At 44.0% G+C, this 17,974-nt stretch overlaps 1 protein-coding gene across 14 annotated transcripts in view; it reads right to left on the bottom strand.

Annotated features, from left to right (window-relative positions):
- Nucleotides 1-17,974, bottom strand: part of INPP4A (inositol polyphosphate-4-phosphatase type I A) — a 212,538-nt gene that overhangs the window by 66,447 nt on the left and 128,117 nt on the right. For all 14 annotated transcript variants that reach the window (XM_039509770.1, XM_039510470.1, XM_039510304.1 and 11 more), the window contains 7 exons: nt 16,942-17,060; nt 16,710-16,826; nt 13,308-13,387; nt 11,092-11,203; nt 9,915-10,005; nt 9,118-9,265; nt 1,572-1,702 (listed from right to left, as the gene is read on the bottom strand). In XM_039509770.1, the coding sequence (XP_039365704.1) occupies nt 1,572-1,702; nt 9,118-9,265; nt 9,915-10,005; nt 11,092-11,203; nt 13,308-13,387; nt 16,710-16,826; nt 16,942-17,060 (798 nt within the window). The remainder of the gene's footprint in view (nt 1-1,571; nt 1,703-9,117; nt 9,266-9,914; nt 10,006-11,091; nt 11,204-13,307; nt 13,388-16,709; nt 16,827-16,941; nt 17,061-17,974) is intronic.

Here is a 17,974-nt window from a genome sequence, read left to right as displayed (position 1 = left end):
GGGATTTCTGAAGACAGTTCTTTACCTACAGAAAGTTAGTTCCTGTTTATTATTATCATTATTAAGCTGAATCAGCACACCAGACTTTGTATTGTCAGTTTATATATATATATATTACTCCTGAGGGAATTCGGTGCCAAAACATTAAAAATTCTGTGCCAAAAAATACAAATTCTACACATAATATTTTAAAATTCTGCACATTTTATTTATGAACAATTAGATGTTCCAGGCCACTGGCTGCACAGAGGTGGGAAATCACCCTGCAGCCCTCCTCTACTGCCCACGACACAGACTCGGCAGTGAGGCTGCCCCCGACACTGACACAGTGCAAGGGCTGGACCTGCCCCAGAAATCGCCTGGGGCCCTGCATCTCTGCACCAGGTGCATCAGGTGTGGGCAGGCAGGCTCAACCCGGCAGAAACCAAGTGTGGAGGGGCTTAGTGTGTGGGGATCCAGGTGTGCATAAGAGGGTTCTGTGTGGGTGTGTGTGGGATCTGGATGCACAGGGGCTTGTTGGGGGCGTCCAGGTACAGGGACAATGGGACTCTGCTGGGAGTCCAGGTGAAGGTGGTGGGGGCTCAGTGGAGGGGGGTCTGGGTGCTGGGGCAGTGGTGCTCGGTAGGGTGGGGATGTGGGTGCAGCTGGTTGGGGCTCAGTGGAGTGGTGGTCTGGGTGTAGGGGGCTCATCAAGGTGGTTCAGATGCAAGGAGGTGGGGCTCCTTGTGGTTAAGGTTCAAGTGCAGGGGGTGAGGTGGGTGGAGCTTCCTGCAGCCGGGAGAGATTTCTGGGGCTGGGGCTGGTTGTGACCTGGCCCTGGCCCTGGCCACTCCCTGCAGGAGAAGAGTAAGTCTCGTCCTCCCCTGTCCCCAGTCCAGCTGGCACTAGCAGCTGTGCCCAGTGCATGGTAGGAGCCACCAGCCAGGGCATCCCCACACCCCCTCACAGTGATTTACCTCCCCATCAGCTGCTCCGGGAGCCTGAAACAATGTGCCCATACTGCTGGGGAGGGAGGCATGACCACTCTTGCGGCTTCCCTTTGCTTCCCCATCAGATGTCATTTTTCTGCAGGGAAGCAAAGAAATCTGTGGGGAAATGATTCTGCGTGCACATAGAGGCACAAAATTCCCCCAGAAGTAATATATTTTATTACTTATCATTAAGCATCTATATTACTTATCATTAATTACATGAAATGTAGAGGAGAGTAATGCTAATGGAAACCCACAGAAGAAAATTTATCAAGTGATAAAATTAATAATAAAATAACAAGAACAATTTAATTTAATTCATTTTTAAGGAAATTGGAGATTACTTTTTCTTTTCCAGACCTCACTCATTATCCCCTCTTTTGTATGTTAAGTTGCACAAATGACTATATTTATAAATTAGCTTCTTTGTACAATCACTATAAAACTTTAATAGAGAGTACAAATATTTTGTCTGTTGATCTTTCCTACCAAATCAAGACTAAAACCACCTTTTTGGTTCTGAAACTTTGTTTTAAAAGGAAAATAAGAAGCATAACTGAAACATATTATCTATTATTACTGAAAATAAATCTTGCTGACCTTTGTATTGATGCAAGTCAGTTAGGTTTTCCTGATAAGTCAGTATAATTGTTTGGTACTGAGTAACTATTTGTCGACGAAGGCTCTCCCAACAGGGAGACAGCTCTCCCAGCTCTTCTAGTTCACAAACCCTACAAGAAGAAAGAAAAATGTTTTCAACTCATTTGTACACCTGAGCAAGAAGAAAATATGCAAGTGATGTCACACAACAGACTCCACAGGCAATGCATTCTGAATTCCGTGAGAAGAGTTCCAGGCATAAGGGAATGTTTCAAAACGTACCTCCCAATACACCAGAATGGGAAAAATTAAGGAGCCTACTTTCTTTCCCTCCATTTATCCAGTGTTTTCAATAAGGGATAGATCCCAAGTGGGCCCCTATGTGGCCACACGGGGGTGGGCAAGAAGCCTCCCCTCTTCATGTGGCTGCACAGTCTCTGTGCTCTGGGAAGAACAGGAACAGCTTGCTTCTGCTCCCCCTAGGAATAAGGATAAGGGGAGAAGGAGGTGGGACCATGTCTTTGCCTTGAATCCACCAGTGCACTGTGATGAGGAGCAGCTCATAGCCTATTAGGCTGCTTCCCTGCCTTCCAGATCCTATATTTTCTCTTCCCTCCCCTCTCCATACAGAGAAGCAACTGTCTGCAGCTATCACCTCCCCTTTCTCTGTATGGGGTGGCTGGAGAGGGAATATAAACTATATGAGGGGAAGCAGCCTCTTAGGCTATGAGCTGCAGACAGCGGCTTCCCTGCCTTTGAGATCCTATATACAGCGCACACACACACACACACTCCTCCTGCAGGTGTGGTGCAGATGCAGATACAGATAAAAGACAGAGTGCACATCAAGGGTTGGATACCAGTTGATTCTTGCAGATGCGACCGAGATATTTGTATCTGCACAGGGCTCTAGTTATCTTAGGCCTGGTCTACACTAGGGGGGGAGTTCGATGTAAGATACGCAACTTCAGCTACGCGAATAGCGTAGCTGAAGTCGAAGTACCTTAGTTCGAAGTACTTACTCGTCCTCACGGTGCGGGATGGACGTCCGCGGCTCCCCCGTCGACTCCGCCACCGCCGTTCGCGGTGGTGGAGTTCCGGAGTCGACGGGAGCGCGTTCGGAGTTCGATATATCGTGTCTAGATGAGACGCGATATATCAAACTCCGAGAAATCGATTGCTACCCGCCGATATGGCGGGTAGTGAAGACGTACCCTTAAACACAAATTTGAGATAGTAGGCAAAGAAATCAGATCTAGCAGCTCCTTCTGTATGCTCTCTCAAGATCCCTGATCCATAACTTTTACCAATTATCTGTGTATAACTTGAGAGTCCATTTGTGGAACTGGCAGAATAATTCTCTATTAATTATATAGTATTTTAGCACATTATCAAAATTAGGCAAGTTTGTCCATCCTACAGTAATCCAATGTGCTGACTCCCAACAGGCAACATATACACCTCTACCCCGATATAACGCGACCTGATATAACACAAATTCGTATATAACGTGGTAAAGCAGTGCTCGGGGGAGGGCGGGGCTGCACACTCAGGCGGATCAAAGCAAGTTTGACATAACACGGTTTCACCTATAACGCGGTAAGATTTTTTGGCTCCTGAGGACAGCGTTATATCGGGGTAGAGGTGTAGTATTTACCAATTATTCATAGATTTTGGCCAGAAGGAACTGTCATGATAATCTAGTCACATCCTTCTGCATAACAGGCCATATAATTTTATTCAGTGATTCCTGCAGCAAGCCCATGGTTTAAAGCCTTCAAGTGAGGTGGAATCCATCATATCCTCTAGTTAGATGTATCACGGTGACATGGACATACCATGGAGTGTAGTACAAATATTAGGTAGACATATCCCTCTGGCTATATGCATCCTGTTACTCTTCACACAGAGCTCTTGTGCAGAAGAACTTTACATGAGTGGCACCATCAGCAGGCAGCAGGCCCTCTGAAGGGATCTCAGACACACACAGACTTTAAGGACAGAAGGGACCGTCATGATCACCTAATTTGACCTCCTGCACATTGCAGGCCACAGGACCTCACCCACCCAGTACTGCACAGGGCCGGCTCCAGCTTTTTTCCCCACCCCAAGCGGCTGAGAGAGAGGGGAGGAGGAAAAAAAAAAAGAGATAAAGCCACGATCGGCGGTAGCTCTATCGCACTGCTTCATTCTTCGATGGCGATTCAGTGGCTGGTCCTTCCCTCCAAGAGGGACGGAGGGACCCACCACGGAATTGCCGCCGAAGACCTGGACGTACCGCCCCTTTCCATTGGCTGCCCCAAGCACCTGCTTCCTGCGCTGGTGCCTGGAGCCAGCTCTGGTACTGCAGTAGGCTCATAACCTGTGGATGAGTTACTGAAGTCCTCAAATCATGATTTAAGGACTTCAAGTAACTAGAGAATCCACCATTTACTCTAGTTCAAACCAGCAAGTGACCTGTGCCCCATGCTGCAGAAGGCGGCAAAAACAAACAGACAAACAAAAAAAACCCTAGGGTCTCTGCCACTCTGACCTGGTGAACAATTCCTTCCTGACCCCAAATATGGCAAATCAGTTAAACCCTGCCCATGTGGGTGAGACACACCAGCCAGACACCTGGGAAAGAATTCTCTGTAGTAACTCAGAGCCCTCCCACTCTTGTGTCCCATCTCTGGCCATTGAAGATATTTGCTAATAGCAGTCATGGATAGGCCATTGCCATTGTAGGCAATCATACCATCCTCTCCATAAAACTTTTCAAGCTCAGTCTTAAAACAAGGTTATGTTTTTTACATCATCTACTCCTGTTGGAAAGCTGTTCCAGAACTTTGCTAATCTTCTGGTTAGAAACCATCTAATTTCAAACTTAAACTTATTGCTGGCCAGTTTATATCTATTTGTTCTTGTGCCAACCTTAGCCCTTAACTTAAATAATTCTGCTCCCTCCATGATGTTGACATCTCTGATGTATTTATAGAGAGCAATCATATCTCCCCTCCTCCTTCATTTTGTTAGGCTAAACAAGCCAAGCTCTTTAAGTCTCCTCCCATAAGGTAGGTTCTTTAGTCCTCTGATCATCCTAGTAGCCCCTCTCTGCACCTGTTCCAGTTTGAATTCATCTTTCTTAAACATGGGCGACCAGATTTGCACACAGCATTCCAGATGAGATCTCACCAATGCCTTGTATAATGGTGATATTTCCCCCATATCTAGTGTAATTATCTAGCTCATGCATCCTAAGATTGCAATAGTCTTTTCCATGACTGCATCACGTTGGCAGCTCATAGCCATTCTGTGATCAACCAATACACTCAGGTCTTTCTCCAGCTCTGTTGCTTCCAACTGATACAACCCCAATTTATAGCAAAAACTCTTGTTGTTAGTCCCTAGGTGCATGACCTTGCACTTTGCATTATTAAATTTCATCCCATTTCTATTACTCTAGTTTTCAAGATTATCCAAATCTTCCTGTATGATATACTGGTCCTCCTCTGTATTGGCAATACCTCCCAACTTTGTATCATCCACAATTTTTGTTACTCCCACTTTTTGTGATAAGGTCATTAATGAAAATATTAAATAAAATTGGGTCCCATGACTGATCCTTGAGGTACTCCACTAATAACCTCCCTACAGCCTGACAGTTCACCTTTCAGCATGACCATTGAAGTCTCCTCTTTAACCAGTTCCTTACCCATCTTTCAATTCCTGTATTACTCCCCATCTTCTCCAATTTAACTAATAATTTCTCTTGTGGAACTCTATCAAATACTTTACTGAAATCCAGGTAGATTAAATCTACTGCATTTCCTTTGTCTCATCAGTTATCTTCTCAAAGAAAGAGATCAGGCCTGGCATGATCTACCTTTTATAAAACCATGTTATATTTTATTCCAATTTCTCTTTACCCCTACATGCTTAGCTACTCTCTCTTTCAAATACTTCCTAAAAAGCCTACATAAAGTCTGCTCTATAGCAAGTCAAAAAAATCAAAAGCCTTAAATCTATGCTAGGCCTCACTAGTAACCCACTAAACTCATATTATATATATATATATATATATATATATATACACACACATATATTGGACACAGATCTTAATATTAAAGATATATGATACAATTACATACAACTGAGGTCAAAGTAATGGGCCTGTCATTTCCTAGATCACGTTTTTCCTCTTTCTTAAATATATATTTGCAATTCTCCAGTCATAGGCTATGACTCCCCAATTTATGGATTCATTAATTGTCTTAGCTCTTGGGCTTTCAATTTCACATGCCAGTTCTGTTAACATTCTTGGATGGAGATTATCTGGGCCCGTCGACTTGGTACAATTTAGCTGTTTGAGTCTAGGGTCATGGGCTCAGTCCACCTCTGACAGGCTCCATAAGGGAGAATGAGGCCACTCAGGTTCACCTGGGAAGATTTAACTCACTGAGTAAGTGGGAGGCAGTTAATTATGCAGGGAAACACCCAGGCATGATAAAAGGAAGCTACTCCCAGTGGGGAAGGAGGCTAGAAAACAGGCTCCTGGGGAAAGGAACAGTCCCCAGATTACAGAAAGAGAAGGCTCCCAAGGAGAGGGCTTGTCAGGTGAGAGGGATCATTAGGAAAGGAAAATAAGGAAGAATGCTCTTAGGTAGGAGAGGCTCTGCAAAGGAGAAGCTACGAATGCGAAGTGTCAGTGGAACCTGGCCCCCATGGAAGGACTTCATCAGTGATATGCTGTTCTGAGGAAGGGTCATCATGGTTTGACTTGTGTGGGCACTTTAACCCAAGAGGAGAGACCCTTTCCCAGATAATGACAAGAGCCCTGGCTCCAGAAGAGGGTCCCAGGTCAAGAGGGCCTTCGTTGATAACGGATGCAGACATGAGGTTGATGGACCAAAGTTAACTCAGCCTTCTGTCCCTCCTGCTAGTGATGCTGGAGTGGAGGCCTATCTGTATAATGTTTTCCTTTGCATTAAATAAATTAGATCCCCACAGAGGCACTGCTCAATACACACAAGCCTCACTGGACTTATTGAAATCCCAATAGCGGAAACTGAGGCAGAGACGTAATGGTAATGTTGCACCAGTCCACCGGGGGGACTCCAGGGATCAAGGCCCTCTCCACAAGCAGAAATCAAGATCACCCAAGTACATTTTAAGCTGTCATCCTAATGGTAGACAGGAGTGATTATACTGGCTTGCCACCTAAAGCTGCATAGTATTTCTCAAGGTTTCAGTACAGAGAGAGTAGAGAGGAATACCTGGGTAGATCTAACGTATCCTGGGAGTACATACTATTAAAGTTTTCAACCCAGATTATAATACAGAAAATAAAATATACAATAAAAATATGCATCATTGTAGGTTTTCAGTCTGCAAAAAAATTCAGACAATTCATCTTAAAGAGAATTACACCTCTACCGCGATATAACGCTGTCCTGCGGAGCCAAAAAAATCTTAAAGCGTTATAGGTGAAACTGCGTTATATTGAACTTCCTTTGATCCACCGGAGTACACAGCCCTGCCCCTCCCTTCCTTCCTCCCCTCCCCCCCGAGCACTGCTTTACCGTGTTATATCCAAATTTGTGTTATATCGAGGTAGCGGTGTATTTATTAATTTAACAATACAGAAGATACTGGATGAAAATAAGAAAGAACTTCCATCTGATATTCTGCATACCTGAATGGAGAGTAAAGATATCCCAATGCCCTTCATCTCAGGGCCCATTTTTCTAAATTACAGAAAGTCGTTTTCACCTCTAAGCAATACAGTTCAGTATTTAAAAGCTTGTATTACTGGTATTTGTTATGAAACCAGAATTCGGCAGAACATTCATAGAACTTCATTACTTCACAGAAAGTATCCTTGAGTGGTGAGATTTTCTAGCTAATGCTTGAGTGAATTCCACTGAGTAAAGTCTAATATCAAGGAGTAGCTTGTCCTGTTCATTCTAATTCTCTGCTGTTACATTTAGGTTCTTTACCATGTCCATCTAAAGGGTCTAAAGCAGGGGTTCTCAACCTTTTTCTTTCTGAGGCCCCACCAACATGCTATAAAAACTCCATGGCCCACTAGTGCCCCAAATGGTTTTCTGCATATGAAAGCCAGGGCTGGCATTAGGAGTTGGCAAGCAGAGCAGCTGCCTGATGCCTCATGCCACAGGGACTCCCGCGAAGCTGCATTGCTCAGGCTTTGGCGTCAGCCCAGGTGGTGGGGCTCAGGGCCCTGGACTTCAGCCTCATGAGGTTGGGCTCTGGCTTTCTGCCCTGGGCCCCAGCAAGTCTAATGCCGGCCCTACCTGGCAGCCCCCCTGATGGGGGCCTTGGACCCCTGGTTAAGAACCACTGATCTAAAGGCCACTGAGCAGAGTCCAAGAGTCTGGGTTCCAGCCTGAGCCCGAACATCTACACTGCAATTAAACAGCCCCTTAGCCCAAGACCCACAAGGCCTGAGTCAGTGGGCACAGGCCAGCTGCAGGTGTCTAACTGCAGTGTAGACATACCCTTAGCCAGCAACATTCTTACTAACCACATTTAGCCTGTGGCAGACAGAACATTAGCCAGGATAGATGCATCCCTTTACTCTTTTCACACTACTCTGTGAAATTTTAATATCCTCAACCGTTATAAAAAGAGGTAGCTATTAATGTCTCCTGTTACAGGGCACAAAGAATGCTAGCTGTCAACAACATTGTAACTACTTACGGGCCCCACCCACACTCCTTGTGCACCTAAAGCCTCGTGGCCAGGTACCTGGAGGATACACTATACAGTGCAACAGTTGGGTAGCCTCCACTGGCAGAGGTCTCCCAGGAACCCCCTGAGTAGGAGATAACAAGCTCTCCCTCTATCTAGGTAGTCATATCCCACTCATCATTGCAGTATCCAAGTGTCTCAGGTACAGCTGCCCTAGCTGGCATGTATGAGTTAGGAACACTCACAGACCCATCATATTGTGCGGCTTTTTACCTTTCAATTGGACTAAATAATGCTTGCTGCACCAAAATACTAAAGGTAGTTACGAACACTTATCATTAAAAATTTACCTCAGTATTTAAAGATGCTTTTTATAGAACTGCACATTATCTGAATAACGCAATCTCCACAACACCACTTCTGTTATCACTTTACATTTATCCTGACCACAATAAATTATTCTGTGGGCAAGACCTTCCTCTACATAGACACAGGTGTAAATCAAGGGTTTAAGTCAATGAGTCAGCCCCTGACCTGCTGTAAAATGTCACAGCTCCATTTGACTTCCACAGAGCTCTGCTGATTTACACCTGCTGAGAATCTGGCCCAAATGAGATAAAGCAGTGTAAGACACTCCACAGTGAGATGAGCATCAGGCCTGTGCAAGATACAGTTCATGGCCAATCTAGTGGTGACATGAAGGTATTGACTTTGTTAACAATAAGAGGGCAGCGACCAAGTTGCTGCAGTCACTATTTCTGCTGCAATCTCTTTGTTACAATTTGTTCTCTTCCAGTTCAGCAAAGGATGCACATCACTGCTGTATTACAGCACACGTAAATTTGTTCACCCTTACCTGGCTGCATCTTCTTCAAGCAGAAGCTTCACAAACTGTCTGGGGATGTGCAGTGACAGTACACTCTCAGCCATCTGCTCCAAGATTCTCAGGTGGTTCCCATCAGTTGTGGGGAAACGATACATCCGACAAATGGCACCACCAAACACTAAAATATTAAAACCACTTTATGTAAATGTGTGGTTTGAGTTCAGCATTTACAAAGTCTCCCCTCACCCATTACATTAAGCTACATTGACTAGATTCAATATTGGTTGCTTGTAAAAATCCAATTTAGGTCATTCACCTATCTAGCTTTTTCAAATGTGATTTTTATAGGAGGGAGCTTTCTACTCACTGTCAAAGAAAAAAACCCAAATCCAAAGGCATTCAAAATATTTTAAAGGAAAAAAGGAACAAATCATTTTTTTTTTAAATTTCTTCACATATTGAACTTTTTCTCCTAATACATAAGTCTGTAGGAGAAGGAAGGACTGGCCATGGTAGATGAATGTAATGGCAAACAACTTGTAAGATATTTTGCTTCACAAAGTACTGTTTGTACTACAAAGTGCTGTAGTGTGGGTGGCAAAATAAATTATGCTTATGGGTCTCAATTCAGCAACCAATCCCTATTCAACTTCAAACACATACTTGAGTGCTTTGCTGAACTGGGGCTATGATGGAGGCAACAAGAGATTAGCTGTTACCGATACTGTAAACATGCTAAGTATAGTAAGAACTGCCAATACACACAGAACAAATATATTAATCTGATAGTAGGTGAGCTATCAATATCTGCCCAGTTAGCTGCTTACCAGATTTTAGTAACACATCTTTCCGTAACGAAGCATATTTGGATCGGATTCCTAAAGATTCTGTTAAACTTTCATCAACTGGCAGTACAGTCTAAAAGACACAAATAGTAAAGTATGTACAATGTAAAACCTCAACACCAAGTCAAGCTAAACTGGTGAGACTCAACATAAAGACATGAAGGTAATATTCAAAACAGGAAATGTTTAAAATACATATTCCAAACATGTTTATCAGGGACCATCACTATCCTGACTGCAAACTGAAATACTAAAAACATCTAATGATCAGATCTTCAGATAAGGGACCTACTTTTTATTTGTATTGCAAAGCACCTAGCACACTTCTGAGTGCTGTAAAAATTAAGGGCCAGATCCTCAGCTGCTGTAAATTAGCATAGCTCTGTAGTCTACATCAATTTATTGCCCAGTTGAGGACCTGGCCCAATAAATAATGATGATAATCCACATTCTGAACACAATACAGGTGTACCAATTATATGACTTCAGATGTATTCACAATACAGAGTCTGCAGCACTAAACTTGTTCTCTAAGCAGGCAGGCAACTATAAATATCTGCTCTAGAGAACACTGCTTGTTACTATCAGAAAAGATCCAGATTTCAGATAATAGTTGGTCTGTTCTTTTAAACTATCTAATCGTATTTCTACTTCACAAGCTGTCCTCCTTGAACTTCCATTTTCACTGATAGTTTCTAATAATCTAGTTTAAGCATTTGCTTGGTACTGCCTTCAGATTCACAAATGGACATCAGTGAATTTCTTGTGAAATCAGCTACTTCCCATAGACATGCATCATGCACAGTAGTAGGTAGTGGTTTTTGTGTCGTTGGTTTTTTTTAAGGGCAGATAGAATAAGAACCCTATCTATTACCACAGACAAGTTTCCATCCCACCATCTTCAAGAACTCACAGCATTACAAAAAACTGTTTATCACAGGCTGTGCCCCAAGTATTTCATCAACACTGAATTGTTTGTTACAGATTAACCAGCTAATATTTGTACAGTACATTGAAAATGTAAAGGCCTATAAGTGCCAAGTAGAATTAGTAAGTGATTGGGTAGAGGGGGAGGCAATTTGCAGACTATAACATTATCTATAGCATTGTCTTCAGTAATCCTGTGTCTATCTGAGTCTGATACAATGTTCACACTCACCCTCCCATTAATGGTGTCAGGAGATCTTGTTACAGGAGGCTTTTGGTCCGTTTTTTCTTCCATTTGCCATCCTATAACTGTGATGTTACCTACACGATCACTTTCAGCAGACCTGCAACAAACAAGTTTTTTTTTTTTAAGAGAGGGATCTGTTTGTCAATAGGAGACCAATTACTACTACACACAATACAATGATCTGTGAATTCAATGAACATTTAAAATTAGGAAGCTTATAACATGGAGATACAAGTAAACTGATTTTACATGTAAGATATTAAATGACACCAATAGGAAGACATTAATCTCATTCTATAAAGATTGGCCTGCTAGCTGTATATGATCTTATATACTGTACCATACGTGGTGCTAAATGGGAGAGAGTTAAGGGGACAGCAGCATCCTTAGCAAGGAATAGTCTTCACTTTGTCAGTTTTACATTCTTAATGATATTTTAAAGTTATTGTTTGCATTTAACAAAGTGCAATGGTGATTCAAACAAATAGCTGTTAGAAATAGTGCTGGAGAGTAAATGAAAAAAGCACACAAGAGACTACAAGAACAGATCTAGACACACATACAGCATGGCACATGTGGAATCAAGTTTTGAAAAGGAAAATATTGAGCAGATGTTGCTCTGCATTCTAGTTACATTTTTGAAGAGTAATGTGATAAGGGGAAGAGAGTTTCATACCCACCCACCCTTTCCCAGTCAATCATACTGCACTTGATATTAAAAAATATTTTATAATAGTTTCGTTTCCTACTCAATAATGAGAGAACACCACCTAATCGACTGATTACTCATGATACAGGCCACGTAGAATGCTAGAAAGTCTGCCACCAGCTTCCCCTGCCCCAAAACATCTCTTCTCCACAGCTGTGGATAAATAGCCTATTTTGTTACAGTCTGTTTCCTTTCTGACTCCGCTCATTACTACCTGCCCCAGCACATCCTCTGTTGCCAAATCCAGTCAATTTTTCCTTTCTAACATATCGGGGGGAGGCAGGGGGAAAATCCTCCTCCTTTTGTCCCTACCATCAAAAGCCTTGTCTATGCCTTGGTCATCTCTTACCTTCACTAATGCAACTTCCTCTATGCTTCTCCCACCGATTCTTTCAGGGCATTCAATATGCTGTTGCTGCAATCATCTTCCTCTCCAGTCTCTCTGACCACGCTAATCCCCTACAAAGATCCCTTCCCTGATTTCCCTTCACCTTTCACAGCATGTTCAAGATTCTCACCAATGCCTTTCTAGCATTGCCACCCACAGTTACACGTTTGAGCTCAGTTCCTCCTAATTTCCTCTTGCTCCCCTCACTCTGTACAAGCTTCCAAACTTCTCCCACACTTGATTTCATACCTCCAAGCTGATCCCTAAGGGTGGAACTGTATCCCTGTTCTTTGGCACCAAGCTACCATCCCCACGAGACACTCTCCTCCCCTGAAGCTTTTCAACATTAATCCACCCAGTAAATTATTTTTTAAATAATATTAAAGATATCTGCTCTGTTTTGAGACTGGTTCTTCCTATAGCTAGAGTGTTGTAAGGACAAACACACTAAAGTCTGTGAGATGCTCAGATACTACAGAAATGGAGACCATATAAACACCTTACATGGATAAGTAGAGAGACAGGGTGGGTGAGGTAATATCTTTCATTGGACCAATTTCTGTTGGTGAGAAAGACACACTTTCAAGCTTACTGAGAGCTCAGTAGCGAAGATATCCAATGTAAATAAGAAAAGCTTCTGGTTTTCCAGGGTCTCCTTTGTCTGTCTCACTCTCACACACCTTAGATATCAGTATAGTTAAGAGTAGCTAGTTTTGCCAATGTATGTGTACTGTGTGCTGTACACACACACCCTGCATGTCAAGGCAATTTGATGAAATACACAAAGAGAAAAGAAATTGTACTTGTGGGTACACTTTCAACTTGCAGAATTAAAGACAACTCCCAACAAACAATTACAGCTCTCTCATTCCTTGTTCCCTGCCTGCTTTGCCCCCAAAAATCTATCCCAATATTTGAAAAGGTTCCTATGTTCTACATGTTTTAAATGTCACCCAATAACTGATTTTCATTAGTAGAGCCCTTGAACTTTGAACATTTATTTTAAATTAAAAATCAAGAACAATTTTCACAACATGCTCCTGGCCCTACTAATCACAGTGGTAGGAATGTTAGTTTCTGATGGACTGAAACTGCATTACAAACCTTAGTGTTAAATGCAATCTATGGTTCTTCTCCTGAAGTAATTCCTTTACCGTGAACATTCCAGAACCCAATAAATACATCTGAAAAGAGGAACATTATTAGTGTAGAAATTTCAGTTCATAAGGCACCTATCCATAAGCGCAAGTTGTGTACAATGATTAAACACTACAATTATAAATACATATTTAAAAACAAAATACTATTACAAACAACAAATATAAATAAACTACCCAACCAGGCCCAGAAAGTATAAAATAAACAAACAAAAAACCCACTACCTTGGGGATTTTTCCCTGGAGGAAAACAAGACCTCCGCTTTCGCTGGGCTTGAGGGAAAGGACTTTCCCAACATATACAAGCCAATCCAAAGGGCATGGAAATGGTGTAGTCTTGCATGGAAGAGCAAGGGGGATGACCTTCACTCTCTATATTAATGGATCCGAGAACAAGCTCAGTATTTCCTTCTAGGCAATAATAATGAAGGTCCTGATTGTGCCCTCCACCCTAAAGGCTTATGGGTAAGAGAGAGGATTGGGTAGGACTCAGAATGACCAGGGAGACATTTCATCCTCCTATTGACTCCCAAAGACTCTACAACCTCAGACTGTCATCTATTCTGCACAGCCTCCCCACTGCGATTCTGAGACAGCCACAGATGGGGGAGTCATGGGAGACCCTGATGGAGCCACAGCGTCAGGGAGTCATGGGAGAACAGGCAATGGGGCCAGAGCCAGTGCAGACAGAGAAAGATTAAGATTTAGTGAGGCCCTGGTCACAAAGAACATTTGGGTCCCCTACACCACAGGGACTCAGGGCACTAGAACTGGGAGGACCAGGGGGCCATGCCCCGCCCACTTTTTAACATAGGCATATTAGCTTCAGGTAGGTGCAGAGCAGCAGCAGCAGGGGCTGCATTTCACGGCGGGCAAGGCCTCAGGTGGGCCTTAATACCCCCTTGCTACGGGGCTAGGGTTGCCAACTTTCTAATTGCAGAAAACCAAACACCCTTGCCCCACCCCCTGCCCCGCTCACTCCATTTCCCCTCCCTCCGTTGCTCACTCTACCCCACCCTCACTCACTTTCACTGAGCTGGGGCAGGGAATTGTGGTGTGGGAAAGGGTGAGGGCTCTGGGGTGGGGCCAGAACAAGGGGTTTGGGGTGTGGGAGGGGCTCCAGGCTAGGGCAGGGTGTTGAGTGCAGGAAGGGGTGAGGCCTCTGGGGTGGGGCCGGGGATGAGGAGTTTGAGGTGCAGGAAGGGGTGCCGACCTGGGGCAGGGGGCTGAGGTGTGGGAGGGGGTTTTGAGCTGGGACAGGGGGTTGAGGTGTGGGGGGGGGTACAGGGTGTGGGCTCTGGGACAGAGTTAGGATGCAGGAGGGGGTTACGACCTGGGGCTGGGGGTTGAGGTGCAGAAGGGGGATCCGGGTGCAGACTCTGGGAAGTAGTTGAGGTGCAGGAGGCGGCTCATGGCTGGGGCAGGGGGTTGGGCTGTGAGAGGGGGTTGGGATGCCGGCTCCAGCTGGGTGGCGCTGACCCCAGGCAGCTCCTGGAAGTGGCAAAATTTCTAGCTCCTAGGCAGAGGGGCCAGGGGGCTCTGCGCACTGCCCGTGCCTGCAAGCGCCACCTCCGCAGCTCCCTTTGGCCATGGATCCTGGCCTCCCTGGCCACCCCTGTGCCTAGGAGCTGCAGGGACATGGTGGTCACTTCCAGAAGCCACATGGAGCCAGGGCAGGCAGGGAGCCTGCCACAGCTCCACTGCACGGCCAAGTGGACTTTTAGTGGCCCGGTCAGCACCGCTACCAGGGTCCCTTTTCAACTGGGCGTTCCAGTTGAAAACCGGACACCTGGCAACCCTACATGGGGCCCTGCCCCTGCCCCTCCTCTTCCCAAGGCTCTGGCCCCTGGCCAGGCCAGAAACCAGAGCCAGGCCACGATAAGAGCTTCCCAGGGAGTCCAGGCCAATGTGGGGAGCCCCAGATCCTCCATCTGCCCCAGGCAGCATGCCCAGGGGTGCGGAGATATGGGCTGGGGGCTGCTCTCGGGCACCCTGGCCCCCCACCCAAGGCAGGTGAAGGGTCTGGGGCTTCCCACAGCAGCTGAGGTTCCTTGGGCGGCTCTTACCATGACGTGGCTCTGGCTTTTGGCCTACCCAGTGGGTGGGGACTCTGGGGGAAGAAGAAGAGCAGGGGGCGGGCCACCAGTCTGGTGCCAGTGGCCCCCCATTTCTCCAGTTTCCGGTGCTCCTGAGGGGGCCCTGAATTGGCTCTCACCTTGGCCACCTGTAGAGTGAAGGAGACCTCTGAATCTATGGGTTTTTCTGTGGGGAAGCAAATCCCATCCTCTCAATGGGGAAACGCCAGGGGTGGGGAGAATTTCAGTGATTCCCTTCTCCAGAACTTTCTCTTGCTCATTTTTCTCCAGAAGGGGATGAGCTTGGTTGAAGTTATTAGTTTTTCTTGGACTTTGGTTTGTTGGTGGGTAATACACATGTCAGAGGGTGAGTATCAGTCAAAACATTCACTTCAGGCTGTCCTTTACTGAGGAGACGTTAGAACAGAGAATGAGTCTAATGCCTCAGACATATAAATTCAAGGGATGATCCAGAGTATCCATATGTCAGAAAGCAGATTGCATGGTTGCTTTCCTGAATGCATCTCCTGGCATTTTTGCTTCAGAAACAACCTTCTATTTTTGAATTCAGGAATTTTTGAAAAGCAAGACTGGGGTGTCAGAAGGTTGCAGGGATTTTTGATGTGGTGGAAATCCATATGCTGCTAATCAATGATAAAGTGGCAATGCTAAGTGTTTTTGAAACAGATGGTGCACAACATTCATGATTTTTGAGTAGTTTTTAATTTCAGTATGGAGTTCCCCTCTCCCCTGGTTTTCATCAAGAACTTGAAAGTGGGCTCATTTTTGAGAAAAATGTTGCTAAGATAGGGCCCAATTTTTGAGGGAAAATGGTTTTGCATGCAGATTCTTAGGTTTTTCACTTGTTTTCAATGAACAATCGTAAAGAAAAAAATGACTATGAAGCAAAATTTGAGGTTTGTGGAATTACACACAGCCAAACTGCAAACATTTTCACATAAAAACCCTCAAAAAACACTTTTTTTTTTAAATTTCACACAACTCTAATTTGAGGCCAAGAGAGACTTTATCATTCTAATTTAGAACAGAGTACCATAAAGGAATAGAACACAAAGATGGCACCTTTCACTGTAAATGTGTAGGACATATTTTAGCCTTTAAATGTGTAGGATACACCAAATTAAGAGCTTTGCAGGGGGCCCTAATGTAAGAAAAGGTATCATCATACATGAGGTGAAAATCCAAAGCTTTGGTTTAATTTAGAGCAACAGAAATGACTGAAGGATTATGAAGGAATATGCAAGTGCACTTACTGTTCCCTGAGATCTATCTTTGACGTCGTACACAGAAAGTTTGATTTGCGTCATTTGATTGATAAGAGAGTCTTGAAAAAAGGCAATACTGCTTAGAAAGATAGGATTATTTGTTCCCTATGATCATAAACACAAAAGAGGTAATATTAATGCAGTGCGATATATGTTGAAAAAAAGGTTCCTTATACTAGCTTCAACCTTAAATCGAGAGCAATAATACACCACTACTTACCTCAATAATCTCTGTCTGTGCATGCTTTGTCCAGAATGCCTGGGGAGGTGTAGTGACACTTACTGCGACAAAAGTATTTGGTTTTCGATCTAGCGATGGTGTGAGCAACTCACTGCAAACTTTAGAGGTTTAAGAATATAATTTTTAGAGTCATGGTCTTTCTGACATTGTCCAAAATTCTACAATTCTCATAAACATGTATAATACAAAGAGTGGGACAGTGATGAAGGGCCAAATTTTCAGTATGCTTCTATTTTGTGCATAGGTACAATATTCACGTTTGTGCATGCAAACAACAATTGCACACGGAGATCAGGTAGTCAGATTTGCAATTACTCACTATGCATATGCAAATGTGGGTATTTTTACACACAAAAAAGATATAACATGCACAAAACTGGAACATGCTGTAGGATCCCAGCTGCAATTTAAAATTAGTCTCTCCCAGAAGAACCATTGTGGGAGGTTGGTGGTGCAAACATCACCCTTCCCCAGAGGGATAACTGTTCATAATAGCGCAAGGTGGTATTTCTCCAGTGGAAAGCTCATGGGCACGTTGTGCATGAAACAAGCCTGCAGTCTGCTGAACTCTTTGCTCAATAGTATCTTCTCAAGGATATCATTGGGAGTGTTTGAATACCAACCATGTGTCTACATTGTAAACAGAAGTAGATGGTCCATCAAAACAAGAGGGCACTTTATTTCTGCTAAAAAAAGTATTGTCCTTTCATTATTTTAACTACTGTGGAGGGGGACATGGAAGAGGAATCTCCTTCCAAAAAAACTGTATGTGATTGCCTTCCATACATAGACCTAAATAGAACTTTGGTATTAAGGCTGAAAATCCATGTTATCTCCAGTTGGAATGCCATCGTTATGCCTAGAGACACAAGGTGATGAGGTAATATCTTTTTCTGTACCAACTTCTATTGGTGAGAGAGACAAGCTTTCAAGCTTGCTCACACAGTGCTCTTCTTCAGATCCTGAAGAAGAGCACTGTGTGAGCTCAAAAGCTTGTGTCTCTCACCAACAG

This window comes from Mauremys reevesii, linkage group 1, assembly GCF_016161935.1.
Source record: "Mauremys reevesii isolate NIE-2019 linkage group 1, ASM1616193v1, whole genome shotgun sequence".
In the NCBI taxonomy this organism is placed as follows: domain Eukaryota; kingdom Metazoa; phylum Chordata; order Testudines; family Geoemydidae; genus Mauremys; species Mauremys reevesii.
The sequence above is the reverse complement of the archived record's forward strand: the minus strand, read 5'-3'. Positions and strand labels throughout refer to the sequence as shown.